A 20,763-nucleotide genomic window follows, 5' to 3' on the forward strand; every position below is an offset into this window, starting at 1 on the left:
GTGGAGGAACAGGGAAGTGGAAGATATTCCTCGCCTCTCCTGCTCTTAACCTCTAGACTCCAGTGGAAACTACACACCCTTGATTGCCTCTACTATTCCTGGCCAACCTTCACGCCCTCACTGTCCCCCCTCTGTATGTATTTACCCGGTGCTCATGGCCTTCAGAGCAGGTGGCACAGTGGCACTGCCTTTAGGGCACCTTTTCTCACCAGTGCGACCCCCTTGTGCTTGCTTAATAAATGATCCCACCGCACGTGCACACCCAACGAAAGCTGAAGTGCATCCTCGGTGAGCTGTGTGTTCTCCTCTCTGCCCCTGCATGGAAGGGGCAGGAACCATCCTATGGCTGTCCTGAGATTCTACTTATTCCTAAGATGTGGAAAGATTTTTCCCTCTCTTCTACCTCTGGTCTGAGCAGGAGGAGGCCTGTTCGGCATCCTCTGATACCTCCTGGAAGGCTGGCCTTCCTGCCCAGGTCCCTGTGTGGTCTGGAGCCCCACTTGCCCACTGCCTGCCCAGAACCAGTAGCCCATGTGAATGGCCCCCCTGGGGTTGTACAATATGGTTGTCCTAGAATTTGGGACTGCTGGTTGGTGTGGCTGGTGGCCCTGGAGAAGACCCCAGGGCTTGGTGGGCAGTTGGGCACAGGGGGATGCATACCTCTAAGCATCTTGCATCTGTCTTCTCTGCTTCCAGCAGAGAGGCAAGAAGGCAGATGGGGAGCCTCTTCCAGAATCTGCTCAACTCCCCACAGGTTCTGTACCCAAGACCTACTTGGGTCTTTATGACCTAGTCTGGGCATCTGAGTCACATCTATATGCTCATACACCCCCTCCCCACACATTCCCCCAACCCCCTTCACCACCACCACCACCTTTGCACTTGCATTCACATGGCAAAGCTCTGAGTACCTGGCCCTCTGCAGGCCCCACCCCTGGGCTGGGGCTGAGAACATTGAAGGTTGGTACCAAAGGGCTGTGTGAGGCAAGAAAGACAAGCTGGTGAAGGACCCCTGGACCTGATCTCCAACTCAACCAGTTTTCTGGAAATGGAGAGTCCCTTCAGTCCCTTGCCTGGGACCAGGGCACAGGCTCCCGGCACTGGTTGAATAGGGTGGTCTTGGCTCCTGAGACACTAGATAGGAAATGGGATGGTTAGCCTTTTGGCTGATATGTGTGTGAGCCAATCTGTAAAGCCCTGCCTGCGTCAGAAGGAGCTGGAGCCCAGCCTGTCCCCAGGCTGGCCACAAGGGGGCACTTAATCCCTAAGGAGGCACTCAATGTGAGTAGCCTCTGCAGACCCTCTGCTCCCCACTGGGCACTGACTGCTCCCAACTCCACTTCTGATCCCTCTCAATTGTTTTCCTCCCTCTCAATTTTTTCCTCCTTTAGAAGAAAAAAAATTTATTTTGGAGTATTTCTAGATTTACAGAAAAGTCAGGTAGTACCGCTTCTGTATACTCTTGATCCAGCTTCCCTTAATGATTAACATCTTACATAACCATGGTCCTGCCCCCCTTTTTATGCCCAGCTTGCCAGTATAGGCCAGTTACCAGGAAGGCCCATGTGGCCTGGGTGTGGAAACACCTGTATTAGAATCATCTCTGCTCCAGCTCCTGCTGGGTAACCAGTACCAGAAAAGCTGTGGTGTACACAGTCCCCTGGCTTCAAGTACCCAGGGAGGCTGTCATGGCCCAGGACTAAGGTAGCATGGGTTGCATCCTAACGGCTCAGCCAGGGCAGTATGGGAGCTCTCAGGCAGATTCACCCACTGGGTGGCAGGGATGGGGACAGGTGGCAGATTAGCAGAAGCCCCAGGGTGGGGTGGTGTCCTGGGGCAGACTAGGCCTGCAGCTCAGTGCAGCGGGCACCCTCTAAAGGTGCAGTACCTGAGACTCTGCAGGCAAGCAGGGCATCTAGGCAGATACAGTTGTAAAATATGCAATTTCTGGGTCCCACAGCGGGTGCTGTGAGGAACCGTGAGGCCTTCCTCAGAGCTTTCTCCTGGCCAATCATCCCTACTTTTGGTGATGGAAAGAAAAGCAAGGAAAACACAAGTCACTCCTACCTCCGCACCTACCCTCCCACACACGCACTCTTCCACCTCCATCTTCTCAACAGTCTGGAAGCATAGGTTCTGTCCTCAGCTAATGCAAGGAAAAAAGTCGTAAGGGCTTTGGAAGACTCGGTGCTCCAGCAAATAAGTGACTCGGGTTTCTAAGGTATGTACAGCACTAACTACCCCTATCAAGGTTGATGCAGCCCTCTGGCTTGAAGTCCTCTGTTTTGTAGCCAGACTGATTATTTCTAACCTCTGTAAGCACTGTCTGGGAGTAATTAGCTCAGTTTCTACTGCCCCAGGTTATGGAGTATGGCAGGTGAAATAAGCCCTGGCAAGGACAAACTTGACTAATGGAGAAAGGTGATAGAGGAAGCAAGACTGGGACATTTTTGTTTTCCTGACTAAGCTACCTGAGGTTCAGTGGTTTTGAGAGGAAGAAGGGCTAGGAGCAGGGGAAGCAGTGAGGAGACAGGTGTCCCGCAGGGTTGTGACGATCAAGTGGTGCTGAAAGGCCCTCAGCACAGGTCCAGGCACATCGTGAGCACCTCTGTAAACGCCAGTTTAAGAGAGACTGCAGGACCTGGCACATAGCAACCCAACTTCGGGCTGGGTCTCAGGCCTGGCTAAACAGGCTGTTTCCAGAGCTGGCAGAGGAGGGGGACTTTATGTCCCAGGGGCAGCAGAGTGGCAAGGAGAATACAGCAAGAGATTATTCAAGGGGGTCCACAGCCAACTGTGTTCTCAGTTTCCCTGACAACACTACCCATGCAGGATCAGGGGAGACATGGGAACTTGGGCAGGTGGCAGGTGACACCCTGCTGTGGTGACCCCAGAGTTTTGAGTGCCCAGGCCTTCAGTGGGTGGGGTGGGCTCCGGCTGGAGTGAGAGAGGACTGTCCTGGAGCCTGTTCACCCCTGTGCTCCTCCTGGTCCCTATGCTACCCAGTTGGGGCCTGAATTCACATCCTGCCTCTAGCTGGTCCTGTGCTGAACAAGAGACTTACTACAAGTCTTGATCCTTACCTGTGAAATGGGAATGATGGTAACATCTATCTCAAAGTTACTCTTAAGACTAAATCAGGTAATGTGCCTTACCAGACCTCAAAACAATAAATGGGTTGTCGCCTCTTCTTTGACTAGGCTTGCCTGGTGGTTGACTAGGCTTGCCTGGTGGTGGGTCTTGTCTCCCAGACCCTGAACAACTTTGTCTGTGTTGAGAGCGGCCATATGAAAACAGGCCGAGATTAGACCTGTGCCGTGAGAGAAGGGAAAGGGATGTCTCTGTGGAGGGCGGCTGATACAACAGAATCTGGACAAGTTCACACTAAACTCAGCGTGTTCTAGCTACTTACTATACCAGGCTCTAGAGAGAAGAGTTGCCAAGAGAGGAGGTATAAAAATAGATACACAAAAATAGAACTAAAAGATGCCAAAGGACTGATTTAATTTATAAGATTCGTGTATTCATGAACTTTCAAAAAGTTTAAGATCCTTACTGCTTATTACTGAGTTTGATGATGGTTGTTTTGAGATTTTCTTAAAAGTGGCTGCAGATCCTCTGAGGCCAAGGTCAACCATCAGACATTCTAATGGGAAGCGAGGCTGACATGAGCCACAGCTCACGAGTAAAGGGTTGGTTGGGGGTCCTTCTTGATCTGGGGATTTGTTTGGCACTCAGATCTCTTAATACAGCGCTTAGCCCTGACAGGGCTCAGATTTCCTACTCCATTCTGAGGAAATGCAAGAGTACTAGGCTCCAGCCATAGCCTCCCACTTGCCTAGGTTTTCATCCTGCCTACCATTGCTTTGTGCAAAAGTTTAGAGGCTGGAGCACATACTGCATTGGCCAGGTATGAAAACCAAGATTCTTGGTTAATCTTTTAAAGCCTAAAGCCCCCTTTTTAGGAGATTTTTACTTACTCTCTTGCTCTTGGGAGATGGCTTAGCTGTATCAGAAGAAATGCCCCCCAGTTCCCCTGTAGGATTCGGCACAGAGTGCTGCCTGGTTTATAAACCAAGTAGGGTTAGCCAACTCTGGCCAGAGAGCAATGGACATTTCTTACTTAACTGGCTGCCTTGCTGTGAGGCCACTGGGTAGGTTCCCTAGTGCCCTCCTGCAGGGATGAATGTCCTTAGGAGGAGGAGGGAAAGTAGTTGAGCCACCCTTCCTCCAATCATCACCCAAGACTGCATAAGTGGAAAGGCTGCACAAAGTCTGCTCACTGGCTTCCAGCTGCTGTATGTAGCTCTCCCTTGGTCTGGGAGGTGTTGGCCCTGTAGAGCCTGGGGTTTGTGCCCGTTCATTTTCACCCTCTCTCCCCTTCCCTCCAGTGTATGTGGTGGAAGACCAAAGAAGGGATGACCTGGGCCCATCTACCTGCCTCACAGCCTGCTGGACTGCCCTCTGTTGCTGCTGTCTCTGGGATATGCTCACCTGACCACCCTGGCTCTCCTGTCCTGCCAGCTCTGCCGCCACCGCCAACAAGTGTGCCTGCCCCCATCTCTTCGGATTGCTGAAATCAATGACTAGCTCTGCACAGACACTTCTACCTTCAACGCAGTGGGATTCTAGATTAGCAGGGGTTGCTGCTGTTTAATTCAGTGACTTGATCTTTTTAATGTTCAAATCCATTTCTTATTGGTCTTTCACAAATGTGCTAAATGACTTTCATTTTTTTGGCCAAAGGCTTAGTGACAAAATATATATTTATAATTTTAAAATTATACATTCAAGGTAGTGGCATGATGTAACATACCACTGAATGATTTCTCTGCTAACACCCTATATGTTTCAATAAATTTGTTTAAACTTCAACTGTCTAACTTATTCCAGATACAATCTAAACCCTGGGTTTCTCAGCCACTGTCCAGTATATGATGAGGAGCCGATCTACCTTTTCATTCTGGCTGCTACTAGGAAGGCAGGGTCCAAGGCCAGGTGTCCTTTAGCCAGGTCAAGGAGTCCTCACTGAGATATGGACTCACCAAGGAGCCACACTGGCTTTTACCCAGAGCATAGGAAAGGGCAGAGCATAGGAAAGGGCATCTTGGTAACTGTGGCTGCCCCAACGCCTGCTCTGGAAGGAAAAGCCACAGTTGGGGCTCAGGGCGAGACCTGAGGCTTTCTCTTCCTGCTGTCCCCTCCCAGAACCCAACCCCCGTCCACTGACACACAAAGAAGAGAGCTGTCATAATACAAACTAGTCAGCCAGGCCATCATCTCAGTTTTGACCGCAGGGTGGCGCTGAGCCACCATAGCAGCAAGTCTAATTTTCCTTCTTCAGCTGGCCAGCCCTGAGAGGCATAGTTGACGGCTCCTTGCCTAACCTCGCCTGCCCACTTTCCCTCTGAATCAGCCAGGTGCTGATAAATAACTACCAGCTCTCTCTCTTTAAAGACAAACAAAAAGCCAAGATTTTGTAGTATCACCTGATTTCTGTGGAGTAAATGGTAGGTCCCACCGTAGCGGATTTCAAGCTACCAACGTGATATCCTGAACATGCAGCTGGGAAGACAAGGGCAGGAGTGCACTGCTATGCGTTATTTCCACCATCCAGATACAATAGACTGCTCACCTCAAAAACACAGATAATGGCCAAATTTAGTAAAGTAATTCGGAAGGGGTAAGTTCTAAATACTTATTAACCTTATTTTTAATATAATTTAATGGTAAATTTACAAACTTAATTTTTAATAATGGCTACTGTTTAACAACTGGCTTGCAACAAAGTTCCTGAAAATTAAATAACTGGCTCTCCTGAGCCAGTACAAGCCACCGCCAGCACACCACTGCCCCCACGCCTCCAGGAGGCCTCAGGATTGTAATGTCCACCCTATGAACTGACCAAAGGGAGACCGTCTGGGAGTGCTGCTGGCAGTGTTTGGGAGGAACTGGGAAAGGAATCTTTAGGCAGACTGCCACTGAGGCACCACTGTTGTGTCCACTTACATTCATTCAGCTGTGCCCTGCTCTCCTTCTCTTTATCTGCATACTACATGGAGGCTTAGAAGTTGAGGGGTTTACCTAAAGGAACAGAAAAAAGAATGCAAGGCTTCAATGCAGAAGGAGCAGGCCCACGGCCCTGGAGGAGAACAGGGAGGAGCTGAGGTGGAGATAGCCTCTGCCTCTCTGATCCTCTGTTCTCATCCATCAGCTCAAGAAAAGCAGACTTAGCAGAGTGGGACAGATGTCTTTTATTGGTCTGACCAGCGTGACTAGTTGTAGGCCCAGGAAGAGCTCTCCTATCTGTCCCGGCTCCCATCTTCCCTCTCCTGGGGGTTCATGACTCACCCCCAGAGAAGAAGGGTGGCAGGCAGAGCCAGGATAAAAAATACAGGGATGGGATCTGAAAGGGGCTCCAGGTGATGCATAAAACATAGGGTTACCAGACCATCCAGATAAAATGTCCATCAGGCAGAGCAGAAGCAGTTTCCCTATACAGGCCCCTGGCCAGGAACGGCAGGAGTCAGGAGGAAGAGCTTCCCTAGAGGCTTCCTACTGTGCCCTTCGTGCCATCAGCATCTCCCGGATATTGTCCTCAGCTTCCTTCACACTCCGCTCCAGGTAGGATTTTTTCTGCTGCAATATGAGAAGGAAACAAGGGTTAGGACCAGGGGGAATGTGCCAAGTTGGCAGATGCAGCTTCTATGGCCAATGGTTATGGCTTCTCTGTGACCAGTGACTTCCAGGAGCCTGTTGTCTATTGGGAGCCAAGTATACACACCTGCCCAGAGTGTCCCCCACCCCGACCCCTGGGCACAGGGACGGGGTTGCTTGGTACAGGAAGCAGGAGTGCTCTCTGGATGGCAATAGCACTCTTCCCCCAGAAGGAAGTAGACTCTAAAAACAGGCGTCTTGGTACATGAAGTTATACCAGACAGACAAAGGCCAGGAAATTCCAGGACAAAGCTCTGGCCCCATAACAGATTGTCTCTCAAGGTTTTCCATGGCCCAGGCCAGGCGCCTGTAGCTGCCACTGCTGCAAAATGGACAGCATACCCTCTGCTCTGTCCAGCAAGATGATAGATAGGCTGCATCACACGTCTCACCAAGGCAGATGAGTCAAGATGAAATCTGCTTTTCTAATGAAACTGCTGCCTGCCAGGAATCCAGGACAGTGACACACTGAGTAAAACAGACCTTTTGGAAGTTTATCTCCTACCCCATCTGGGTCCTAAATTAAAAATCTCAAGACAAAGAACTTTACTTTCAGGAGCCACATGTGGACCAGGATTAACAAAGATTAGTCAAAGGAAATGATGTCTGTACATTATTTGCCCTGTGGTCACCCCAGAAGTATGGTGGCTTCACCACTGGTCCCTGCCCTGAGGACACCGTTGTGGCTACATTCCCACTTAACAGACATGAAATGAAGTCTCCCTTTTGGGGGAATGCTCAAAATAATCCTCCCCCAGGGTGCATGTGACTGAGCCACACTAGAGCCAGAAATGCAGAGCCCTAGCCCAGATGCAGCCAGTGCCCTTCCCTCACCCCTCCTCCCTTCACCCAAGCAGCTGGGGGTTCACTTTGACTACTGAAGTGCCCAGGTGACCTGGGGAAGCCAGGGAAAGGCTGGGGCAGAGGGCAGGTAAGCAGCCTGGTCTCAGGCCTTGCTTGGGAACTGATCCCCAACCTCTGAGACAGGAAAATGGAATGAAGTGCTTCTATTACCTGAGGCCTTCACCAATAAACCTCTCAGGTGCCCTTTCTACATATCCCTGTCTCTAATTTCTCCCACTCTCTGTCCAGATTTTTTTTTTAAAAGAAGATGTTGGGGGTGGAGTTTATTAATTAATTTATTTTTGCTGTGTTGGGTCTTCGTTTCTGTGCGAGGGCTTTCTCTAGTTGCGGCATGCGGGGGCCACTCTTCATCACGGTGCACGGGCCTCTCACTATCGCGGCCTCCGTTGCTGCGGAGCACAGGCTCCAGACGCGCAGGCTCAGCAGTTGTGGCCCACGGGCCCAGCTGCTCCGCGGCATGTGGGATCCTCCCAGACCAGGGCTCGAACCCGTGTCCCCTGCATTAGCAGGCAGACTCTCAACCACTGCTCCACCAGGGAAGCCCCAGATATTTTTAAAAATATTTTCCTTTAGGTGCCAAATGCTGACGCATCCACAATATTTTTTAGTAAAATTTTATTGAAGTATAGTTGATTCACAATGCTGTGCCAATTTCCGCTGCACAGCAAAGTGACCCAGCTACACACATATATATTCTTTCATGTTCCCCTCCACCACAGTACATCATAGGACACTGAACGTAGTTACCTGTGCTACATAGCAGGACCCCACCGTTTATCCATCCTATATATAATAGTTTGCATCTGCTAATCCCACAAATCTTTATCATAGTTCTTATGTGAACCTCTGGTTCCTATTTGTCTTCTAACTTCAAATTTCTTGAAGGCGAGAAAGAGCCCGATCTCTTTCTCATCTCCCATCTGTCCAACTTGCACACAATTCCTTACAAAAGAACAGGAGCTCCACAAAAACTCATAGTGACCATGATAATTCTATGGCTGAGGAAATTTGTTTAATTACACTGCTAAACCTGATATAGTCCTTTCACTGTGATATCAGAGTGGGAACTTAAACTTCCCTTGATAAACAACTTGTGGTGAGTAAAAAAGAGGCAAATACTAGTAACTCCTGATACACATCTGAAGAATGTACATGTACTAGGTGTTGTGCAGCAGCTAGACAGCAAGTGCCATGCACCATTCTGGGCACCTTTGGGGTCCCAGCTCTGTAGGAATCTAAGGAAAAGGCTTGTGGAGCAAGTGGGGTTCTATCCCGGCAGTAATCAGCCAGTGCTCAGGAGCCCAGGTCTGTTGCATTCCATCTCTGCCAACTTGCTGCCCCAGCTAGCAAGACCATAAACTTGGAGCAGCAGCAAGAGCTTTTCTCCCTACTGCCCAGGCCTCTGGCCAATCAAATTCAGGTTGTAATTCTCAGCTTTAAAATTCTTCATTCTGTCACATCTCTTCCTTCTATCTTCCACTTCCAGTTTCATTACTTTTTCATGATTTTTACTACTGCATATCCTAAAGTCTTCAAGTTTCAAAAATAATGTAAAATGAACCTGTCTTTAAATCTTTAAATAGATTTACTGGACATGAAAAAAAATTTTTTTCATCCCAACAGATGGGGCATCTCTAGCACAAACCTGCTTTCTAACTGTATTTCAATAGTTCCTGTCTCATCCTCAAACATACCTAAGCCCAGAAGACCCTCATAGTCAAACCCGGACCAAAGCACATGATGTGGGTTGAACTGTGTCTCACAAAAAGACATGATGAAGTCCTAATCCCCGGTACCTGTGAATGTGACCTTATTTGGAAATAGGGTCTTTGCAGATGTAACCAAGTTAAGATGAGGTCATACTAGATTAGGGCAGGCCCTAAATCCAATGATTAGTGTCCTTATAAGAAGGCCACGTAAAAACAAAGGGATACACAGGGGAAATGCCCTGTGTTGATAGAGGCAGAGAGTGGAGGGTTGCATCTGCAAGATTAGGAAGGCGCCAAGGATGGCCCAAAACCACCATAAGCTAGAAAGAAGAAAGGAAGGAATCTTCCCTAGACCCTTCAGAGAGCATGGCCCTGCAACACCTTGATTTTGGACTTTCAGCCTCCAGAACTGTGAAAAAATAAACTTCTGTTGTTTTAAACCACCCAGTTTGTGGTAACTTGTTATCAGCCTTAGGACACCAATATAGCACCTGAAATGAAGGATGCTCCCAGAGACAGAATTTATCCCAAGGTTCTTTTGGACCCACAGCTTCATTTGCTGGCCTCACTGCAGCACCTTTCCGTCTTACTGAGCAATCTCCCTCAGAATCCTGTCTGTAGGAAATTCTCTCCTGGCATCAAACCACAGAGCTCTAGGTGCGGCAACATTCTTGTGGGGCCTTGTCCTCACGTAAAATTCTGAGATTTCCTGTGGGGCTCAGCACGGCCAGGGAAATGATGTTGTTGGCCTTATTGCTCATCAGCCTGAAGTTCTTCTTTCCGGGAGTCAGACTGAGGGGCTGGTGTTTCATTCTCATCCTCTCACAAAGGAAAGAGGCTCAAGTCCCTAGAACTTTTCCAACATGACACAATCTCTCAAATACACTCCTGAGGTAATTCATCTTGTGACACTATCTCTATAGACGTTTCTTCTTTTCTTAGGAACTTTGTCTCTTTCTCTAAATTAATATTTTTCCTGTTTGTATTATCTTAGGGTATAGAAAAGTCTTTTCCCCTATCACCTTTTATTTCCCCACTTGTAAAATGAAGATTTGGGTAACACCAAATTAAGAACTCAAGAGTTTCAATGAATCTCATGTTCTCTCAGTCTGCAGAGCTGTAAAATGGCCAGAGGCGGCCAGCTGCCCATAATGAGGAAGTTTAGCAAGAGGCCAAGAATTCACTGAAGGCTGAGGAGGCATGTCTTGGCGGCCAGGGTAAAATGTGAAGAAGGCAGGGAAACAAGAGGAAGAAGAGAAAAACAAAGGCAGTGCAGGGGCACAATGAGAGAACTCCGAAAGGGAAATGAGACACGGATGGGCAGAGCTCTGAAAGTGCAAGTGCTACAACAGCCTGAATGGGGGAGGAGCACTCACCAGAGGCAGGAAAGGAAGCCAGACATGACCGGGAATCTGAAGGTAAGAGACAAGTGATCCAAGGACATATGTCCACTTGTGAACTCATCGGGGTTTATCCACTTCACCATTAAGGACACAACTAGGCTACAAGGTAACTGCTGAGCTACATACGGCTGGGAGACAAGCTGAAAGAATGAGAAAGCAATTTTAGGCATGGAGCAGGAGAATAAAGAGAAATCTAAGAAGTTTCTTTTAGAAACTGCTTTCAAGACATCTTTCAGAGGTTCCTCTGCTGAAAGACAGGGACAAAAGACTTGGATCAAGTTGAGCAATGACCTTGGTTTTTCTCCCAGATGTTCTTTTACCTACCTGCTAAAGAGACTATGACACTGAATCCCACCTGTGATCACATGGCCCAATGTACCCAAGATAAACCTCTGCTCTACTCAAGTACCTTAGAGCAGGTGGGGGCGGGGGGGACAGGGTGGAGTCTTATTTCTTCCAAATGATAGTGTTTAGCCATTTAGTCCACCTAAAGTTTATGTGATCTCTATCTACTATTGCCCTCCCTAACACATAAGCTTCATTTAAGTCCCAGAGAAAGACCAGTACATCAGACAACCTAAGAAAGAAAGGAAACAAGCTCACAGGTAAATGAAGAGCAAGGAGAGGCAACTGTTCCGATGCATATGGCAGAGATCAGGCTTCAGCCAAAGAATCATTATATTTATAGGGACCAAACTTAAAACAATAAGCCAATAATCATGTCAAGTGATAAACAGCTGGTGTAGGTAGGGACATTTGGCTCAAAGAATATTAAGGGGAGAAGGAACCCAATCACTAACTTAAATATCTAAAACAATGGCTCTTAAAGTATGGTCCCCAGACCAGCAGCACCAACAACACTGGGGAACTTGTTAGAAATGCATGTTCTTGGGCCCCAACCCAGACCTACTGAATATGAAACTCTAGGGGTGGAGCTTGGCAATCTGTTTTCACAAGCTCTCCAGGTGATTCTGATGCAAACTGAAGTTTGAGAATCTTCAAAAGTGGAAGTCAGCAAAATTCTTCTATAAAGGGCCAGACAGTAAATATTTTAGGCTTTGTGGGGTTGTCTCTGTCACAACTACTCAATTCTGCCACTATAGTGCAAAAGCAACATAAAAAACGTGCAAACAAATGGGCATAGCTAAGTTCTAAAAAACACAAAAACAGGCAAGTCAAATCTGGTCAGCAGGCTACAGTTTGGCAACCTCTCTTCTGAAAAAACAGAGAGCCTTAAAAGGTAGAACTGAATCTAGCACGTAGGGATTTTAACTTTCCATGAAAGTTGCCTAATGAAAGCATAAATTTCCATCCATGCATCATTCCATTCATTCATTCAAGCCTACTGCCAAACCATTTCTCCTCTTTTTTTCCTCCAAAAATCCTGGTTCCTGAAGTTTGTAGCATCATGGTGTACCATCCTCTTCTCCCTTCCTTGCTGCTGCAATCTACCAATCTACCAATATCCTGGGTACTGCCCCTCATTCATCGGAAGCTCTTCCTCTCCACCACTGCTGCACCACTTGAGGTGACTTCAACAAGAATGGAGATGATCCATCCAATACCATGACCTTCTCTCCCCTCACAATTTTTACTTTACTCCACCTGAGCCACCCAGCTCATGTCCATACCCTAGAGATTTGACAACACCAGTAACTGCACCACCTCCAGAATTTCAATTTCAACGCCACTACTTCCTATTTTTCCAGGTCCTTTCGACCTGGTAACTCTCGCTCCAGCACTTCTTCAACCACATCACTCAACAAATTTTTCATTATTCATTCTGCTTCCATGACCTTCTCCCCTCCCACCCAGCTCAGCTTCCACAGTCCATCATTTATATGTATTCCCTTCTGAACTCCCTTTTGCCCCTCTCTCCCTCTGTTGCACTTCCCTGGCAAAATACCAACCCAAGCTAAACCCAACCATCTACCTACTCCATGTTTGTACCCAAATAGCTGAATGTTGCTGGAGAAAAACACTTAAGTGTGCTGCATGGTTTTACTTTAAATTTAGGACTATGAAGCTCAAATAGGCACTCACCAGTGTCCAGAAATTCTATTAAATTTTCTTAATATATTAAATTCTCTGCTCTCCAGGGCTTCCCTGGTGGCACAGCGGTTAAGAATCCACCTGCCAATGCAGGGGACACAGGTTCGAGCTCTGGTCCGGGAAGATCCCACAGGCAAGAAGCAACTAAGCCCGTGAGCCGCAACTACTGAGCCTGCGCTCTAGAGCCCGTGTGCCGCAACTACTAAAGCCCTCATGCCTAGGGCCCATGGTCTGCAACAAGAGAAGCCACCACAACAAGAAGCCCGCGTACCACAACAAAGAGTAGCTCCCGCTCGCCACAACTAGAGAAAGCCCGCGTGCAGCAACGAAGACCCAATGCAGCCAAAAATAAATTAATTTAAAAAAATTCTCTGCTCTCCAAAGTAACTATTTCATACTTTATCTTGTCTCCTCAAATCTCCTATACTCTCTCCTCCCCTCTCATTCCCAGCTGAAAAAACAGCAGCAATCTGATGAGAATTATCTCTTTCCACTACCATATCTACCATCTGACCTACACCTATACATATACTCTCTTCTTTCCCTGTGTTAAAATGGATAGAGGGGTTGTGTTTTGATAGAAGTAGAAACACAACCCTTCCACTTGGGTGTTGAATCCATCCCCTTCTCAAAAATTTCACTCCCACAGTCATCCTTTTTCTTTCTTCCTAATCTTCAACGTCTCTTTCTCTGCAAGATCCTTCTTGGTAAGGCAAGTCACACACACACACACAAAAAAAAACACCTTTCTTGTCCTCATATTCCCCTGTAGGTACTGCCTCCTTTCTCTCCTCCCCTTCTTGCAGAACCTCTTGAACCAATTGTTTAGTAGTTGCCTCCACTTCCTTACCTCCCATTATCTCCTCAAACCTCTCCAATCATGCTTCCCATCTACCCTAGTGAACTTACTGTAGTCCAGGTCACCAACGATCTCTATGTTGCCCAAAGCAGTGGTTATTCTCTGTTCTCTTCTTACTCAACCCGTTCTTACTCATCAACAGCATTCAACACAATTCTTGAAATACTTTCCTCTCTTAGCTTTCATGATTCCACACTCCTATTTTCTTCCTACATTACTGGCTACCCCTTCTAAGTTATCTTTTGCTGACTACCCCTCCTCTGCTCAACTTCAAAATGTTGACATTTTCTGGAAAGCTGTCCTTAACTTCTCTCCATCACTCTCTCTTAGAAACCTTCATCTAGTCTCATAGCTTTAAACATCATTATGACTCCCAAATTTATATCTCCAACCTAGACCTCCCCTTAATTCCAGATTTACACATCAAATTGCTTATAAAACGTATCTTCCTGGATGTCAAACCCACACTTAACATGTCTAAAACAAGCACAACTGACTTACAGTCACCCCACACCCTCCCAGTCTTCTCCATCTCAGTGAATGGCAGTCATCCAATTGCTCAATTTAAAAACCATAGAGGGCTTCCCTGGTGGCGCAGTGGTTGAGAGTCTGCTTGCCGATGCAGGGGACACGGGTTCGTGCCCCGGTCTGGGAAGATCCCACATGCCGCGGAGCGGCTGGGCCCGTGAGCCATGGCTGCTGGGCCTGCACGTCCAGAGCCTGTGCTCCGCAACGGGAGAGGCCGCAACAGTGAGAGGCCCGTGTACCGAAAAAAAAAAAATAAAAACAAAAAACCACAGAGACAAAAAAATACAAAAGCCAACAGAAGCCATCCCTGATTCTTCTCTTTTCCTCGAACCCAATATCCCCCCACAGCCACCCATCAGTCTTAACTTACTTCCAAATATATCCCGAAACCATCCTCTTCTTTCTATCCAGCTCCACTGCTACCATCCTAGTCCAAGCCTCCGTCATCCTCACCTGGATGTTTGTCATGGATATTTCAACATGTAATTCAGGTTACTTTCTGCTCAAAACCCTTGAAAGTCTTCCCATGACACTTCGAATAAAATCCAAACTCCTTAACCTGGGCAATAAGGCCCTGCATGATCTGGTCCCTGCCAACCACTCCAACCTTATTATGAGTCCTCCCCCTTTCGCTTGCTTAAACAATTCCACCAAACTTTTTCCAACCATAAGACATTTGCATCATCTGTGCCTTCCACCTGGAATGTTCTTCGTTTGGATACTTTTAAGTGGCCAGCTGCTGTTTTTCATTCAGATCTAGCTGAAATTTCACCTTTTCAGAGAGGCCTCCCCAATAACTCTCTAAAATATCACCCTTTACTACATGATATTTTCTTGTTTATACCTTTACTGTGTGTATTTGAATGTAAGTTCCATAACAGTAGGGAATCTTCTCTGACTTGATTAAAGCTTCATCCTCAGTACCAAGAACTGACATAATTAATTTAACCAACATTTATTGAGCACTCAATATATGTTAGACCCAAAGAGCACTGGGATTAGAGCAGTGAACAAGTCAAACACTTATTCACAGAGATTACGCTGTTGCAGGGCACATAGACATTTAATAGTCTACTAGAGGAAACACCTGGTATAATCAAGGAACTCACAGAAGCACTTTTGAACAAGCTCTGAAGGATGAGTAGGAATTAATAAAGTGGAGAGGTTAGCATGACGAAAGAGCAATTCCAGGCAAATGGAGCAGCAAGAGCAAAGGTCAAATGAAGCAAGACATGCTCAGGAACTAAATGACAGCCAGTGAGGCTGAAGTACTGAAATGCGGGGAGGGGCAGGGAGGGATAGATAATATAGAAGGATGAGGCTGGTGAAATTGAGTCAGATCATACAGGGTCATAAGCCATATTAAAAATTTGGTATTTATCTTAAAGATGATGAAAAGCCACAAGGTCTTAAGCAGGAGAAACAAAAAAATCAAATTTCCATTGAAAATAAAAAATTACTCTGGCTGCAACACAGAGAATGAGTTAAAGCAGAGCTTCCTGCAGAAAGCCCAGTGAGTCATGAATGGGTAATAGATGTGTCCAAGATATTGATCTTTTTAGTCCCTAGAGTAGCCGGGTGCGTTCAGGGCAGCTAAAGCCCCCCTGGGCAGTTGCCTCCACCTTGAGCAGGCTTTGTCCACTTAGCCCAGTGAATCATGCAAATACTCCTCTAGGTGTTGTGATGTAAAAAGGGTTGGGAAGCACTGGGTTACAGAATACAAGTGTGAATGTTGAGAAACCCACTAGGAAGCCATTGCAATAATCTTGGAAAGAGATGACAGTATCTTAGTGGTGGCAATGGATCTAGAGAAGAACAGATTCAAGAAATATTCAAGGGTTTCCCTGGTGGCACAGTGGTTGAGAGTCTGCCTGCTGATGCAGGGGACACGGGTTCGTGCCCCGGTCCAGGAAGATCCCCCATGCCGCAGAGCAGCTGGGCCCATAAGCCACGGCCGCTGAGCCTACATGGCTGGAGCCTGTGCTCCGCAATGGGAGAGGCCACAACAGTGAGAGGCCCACGTACCGCAAAAAAAAAAAAAAAAAGAAAAAGAAAAAGAAATATTCAAGAAAAAAATCAACAAGAGGACTTCACCAAGTCCTTCACCATAACCTTCATTATTTATCAGAAGTTTGGGGGGGGTGTCAAGAATACCTCCCAAGAGGACCAGGTTTGGAAAAAAAGATTATAAGTTTAGTTTTAGACACATTGAGTTTAAGGTATCTGTGAAACATCCAAGTGAGATGAGAGAAGAGAAACAGATTGGGGCAGAAATTAACACACCACTGTAAAGCAACTATACTCCAATAAAGATATTTTTAAAAAAAAAACAGATTGGGTCTGAAGTTCACAGAAGTCTGGGCTAGAGATACAATTTTACATATAGGTAGTACTTGAAGCCATGAGAATGAAATTCCTAGAGAAGGAACTCAGAATAAGAGGACTTAGCCTTATAAAAGTCAACATTTAGTAAGAATGAAAGGAAGAGGAGGAACCAGCAAGTAACACTAAAAAGGAGGGGAAAGGATGAGATGACTAGAAATCACTGGATGTGTTCAAGTAGGAACCATGACGAACACATGTCAGAAATGGTTGGGGGCAGGGGAGGGGAGTGCTCCATCAAGTGGAGCCTCTAGGATATCTTCCAACTTTAAAAAGTCTAGGGAATTCCCTGGTGGTCCAGTGGTTAGGACTCCAAGCTCTCACTGCTGAGGGCCTGGGTTCAATCCCTAGTCGGGGAACTAAGATCCCACAAGCCACGTGGTGCAGCCAAAAAAAGAAAATAAAAAGTCTATAGCTCTTTGAGACCTGACCCTAAAACTTCATGAAGGAAAACTACCCAATATTTTAATTGTCACAGATGAGCCCTAAGGGTATGTATACTGTAGTGTCAGGATAAATAATTTCACCTCCTAACTTCAAAGGAGACACTGGGCTTTGTACAGATCCAACACAAGCGTTGTAGAAGTTATCAGTATAATTATGCCCAAGGAAATTATGAGAAGGGCTGAAATGCTATAGTCAGGAAATAAAGATGCAAAAAAATGTCCTTCAGAGACCACACAATGCCACAACTGAGAACTGTGTGTTGTATAAATCTATTAACAGTATACTAAACATGACAAGTATTTGATTCAGGATCTGCGTAAAAGAGATCAGAAAAAGGATGCACAAAGACCACTAGCAATATCACAACCCTGAGGTCCTTGATTCCTTTCTAAAACAAACCAAAAAACCCTAAAAATTATAGCCCTCATAGGACACTATTCTAAGTTCCATCATATATGAGAAATAAATGTACACAGTATATAATAAAGAAGTCTCATGAAAACAAATTTTACAAAAGCAAGACATTTCCTCATATACACTGTTTTACTTCTGCTTCTCCAGGGTCAGAAAGCCAAGTATCTATCAATAGGACTATTAAAACTCTACAAGTCTTCCAAATGAACAAATAAAACAAGTTTTACTATTTCAGTTGTCTTTAGTTTACTCTAATCTTACAAGAAGAGCAAGAGGATCAAATCAACAGTGTTTACTATGGAGTTTGGCCTGTAGGCATGGTAAAGGAGTAGGTGAATAAAGGTGTGCCTTCTGAGAGAGGAAGTAAGGGCAACACCTTGCATTCTTGGAAGTGGAGGTGTAATTGACTCACCTGTGGCAGCAAGACTAACATGCAAGTATGTGTGGCAAAAGCCTGAAGTCAGTCTGATCCTACTCTCTGCTCCAAGCAAGTCCAAGAATTTCTATTTTCTTATAACTCGACAACAAAAAAATTCATAACCCAATTAAATAATGAGCAAAGGACCCTCAAACAGACATTTCTCCACAGAAGATATATTAATGGCCAATAAGCACATGAAAAGATGTTCAACATCATTACTCACTGGGGAAATGCAAATAAAAACCACAATGAGATACTATTGATACTTTACACCCACTAAGATGGCTATAATCAAAAATGGAAAATACGTGTTAACAAAGACATGGAGAAATCAGAACCCTCATATACTGATGGTGGGAAACGTAAAATGATACAGCTGCTATGGAAAACAGTTTGGCAGTTACTCAAGAAATTAAAAAGACAAAATTATCATATGACCCAGCAATTCCACTCTTAGGTATATACCCAAGTACGAGAAATGAAAACAGGTGTAGTAACAAAAACTTGTGAATGTTGACAGCATTACTTGTAACAGCCCAAAAGTAGAAACAACCCAAATGTCCACCATCAACTGATGAGTAGATAAACAAAATGTGGTATATCCATATAATTGAATATTATTCAGCCATAAAAGGAATGAAGAACTGATACATGCTACAACATTGATGAACCTTGAAAACACTAAGCTAAGTGAAAGAAGCTAGACACAAAAAGCCACATGCTGTATGATATATTATTATGAATATCCAGAACAGGCAAATCTATATAGACAGAAAACAGATGAATGGTTACCAGGAAGGGGAAATGGACAACAAATGCTTAATGGGTAAGGGGTTTCTTTGGGGGGTGGGGAGCACGGTTGGTAATGAATATGTTCTAGAATCAGACAGTAATGATGGTTGTGTTTAAAAACAAGCATGACACGGCAAGTTCCTAATGAATTATTTTCAGAGCAAATTAGTCTTTACTCCACCCAAAGACTGAGAGTAACACATACACAAACCAGCCAGGATAAAATAAACTGACGTACTAATTTCTGAAAATTAACTTTAATGTTATCAGCAGAAGCATTAACATTTAATGAGTTAATAAGGTACTCTGGGAGAGCCAATGGACAAACAAAGGCAAGGAAACTTCTATGTGATGATATTACTACTTTCCAATCAAGTAACATATTTATACAACTAAAAAAATAGAGATATGGCAACCGGAAACCCATAAAAGGACCTGGAGACAGTGAAAACAAGTAAAAGCTCAAAGCCACTAAAAGCACAGATGCATGACTCATCGGCACCTCCTCTGCTGATTTGTATAGGTCATCAGAGGGTAGAACTGGAGAACTATAAACACACTCTAATAGCAAAGGGTTATTTTATAAAGCTTTCAAAAAACCTCAGCTTTCTTTTTACTAAGAAAGAGAAAAGGAAAACTCATAGTTATACCTGTCGGTATCACCAAGAAATCACTGTTCTCTAACTCTAGGCTAAACCTCTAGGTCAGACAAGCAGCCCAGGGCCTTTGCTCATGGCTCTGAGTGTTCTGAGGGGCACTGAGAAGTCAGGTCACATTACCCAGTGACACTTCTCCATCCAGGGTGATAAGGGGCTCACAGCATGATGAAATCACTCTACAGACCAGGCATCACAGCTGCCCCTTGTCCCAACTCCACACCCGCCCAGGTTACCATGGAACTGGTACAAACAAATAGTTTAATATGCTATTGCTCTGATCTAAGTAGCTGACATAACACCAATTAAATTTATGATGACACTGGAGTAATAAAAGAGCACTTGGCACACTTCTCTTTGCAAACATGATTCAAGGGGTGGTTTTCCTTTTGCCCCTTCTTCAATTTCTAGCTGCTAGGCCACTTAAAAGCCACTTAATCGCTTTACTCAAAGAGTTGGTGTTTAGGGGGTTATCATTTTATGAGAAAAGGACCACTAATATTAGAAATAGCTACTGGGAGTATCTAACCATGGCATAGGAATCCTCATTTCTTTCAGAGTAAAAGTGAATGATACAGTGGTTGGAATCTAGAATCCTGGGTTCCCACTCAAATCTCCCTCTCTTTCTGACTAATTCTGGTTCTGGCTCTGTGAAGGACACATGATCTCCATTTCTAACACATGGGCAGAGGCCATGGACTCTTGTCTTGGCTTCACCACAGAATCCATGGCTATGAGGAAATGAGAGCAGCAGATGTTATTAAGTGCACCAACCTGCTGGCGCTTGCATCCTTGAGCCCACTGACTAGCCTTACCAATGTCTATATTTATGCTACATATGGAAGGAGTCATCAGGCCTTTTGGCCACTTTTACACGCTATACACTAAAGCTATCAACAACAGGTCCTTTGAAGTTACATTTTCTTATGGAATACCCTACAGCAGTTAAACTGAGTAAACTACATATATTTATTAGTGTGGATAGAGCACACACACACACACAAAAGCAAGTTATTGAAAGACATGAACAATATGATATCATCTGTTGAAAATAAGATGTTATAAAACATGGATTGGAAAGATATACCTAATACCTGATAGCAGTTTCTCCTGGTGAGTGCGAATGAGACTAACGTGGAGCCAGGAGGCAAGTTACAAAGGAGACTTCAATTTCATTAGCATGGTTTTATTTTTGTAAAAAACAAACAAAAATATATATTACAGTATTCTAACATTTGTTAGTTCTGGGTGGTGAGTACACAGGTGTTTGTTAAATTAGCTTTGTACATTTGTGTATCTTTATTTTTTTCCCAGTTAAAAAGAAACCTTTATCTTATAAGTACATGTTGGCAATATGCTCAATCAGTAAATAGTTACTGAGCATCCATAATATGCAAGTAAAAAAAATCCTGCATTTACCAAGTACTTACTGTGTGCCAGGCACAGTATCAAGTGATTTACATGTATTATGTTATGAGGTAGGTACTTTTTGTACGAAGAGAGAAATGCTGATCCTCTT

General features: G+C 45.2%; 1 protein-coding gene across 1 annotated transcript in view; it reads right to left on the bottom strand.

Moving 5' to 3' along the window:
• Positions 1-6,235: 6,235 nt before the first annotated feature.
• Positions 6,236-20,763, bottom strand: part of PFDN1 (prefoldin subunit 1) — a 61,967-nt gene continuing 47,439 nt past the window's right edge. The window contains exon 4 of the mRNA XM_060092011.1: positions 6,236-6,639. Coding sequence (XP_059947994.1) covers positions 6,556-6,639 — 84 coding nt within the window. The 3' untranslated portion in view covers positions 6,236-6,555. The remainder of the gene's footprint in view (positions 6,640-20,763) is intronic.

Source organism: Mesoplodon densirostris, chromosome 3 (assembly GCF_025265405.1).
Source record: "Mesoplodon densirostris isolate mMesDen1 chromosome 3, mMesDen1 primary haplotype, whole genome shotgun sequence".
Taxonomy (NCBI): domain Eukaryota; kingdom Metazoa; phylum Chordata; class Mammalia; order Artiodactyla; family Ziphiidae; genus Mesoplodon; species Mesoplodon densirostris.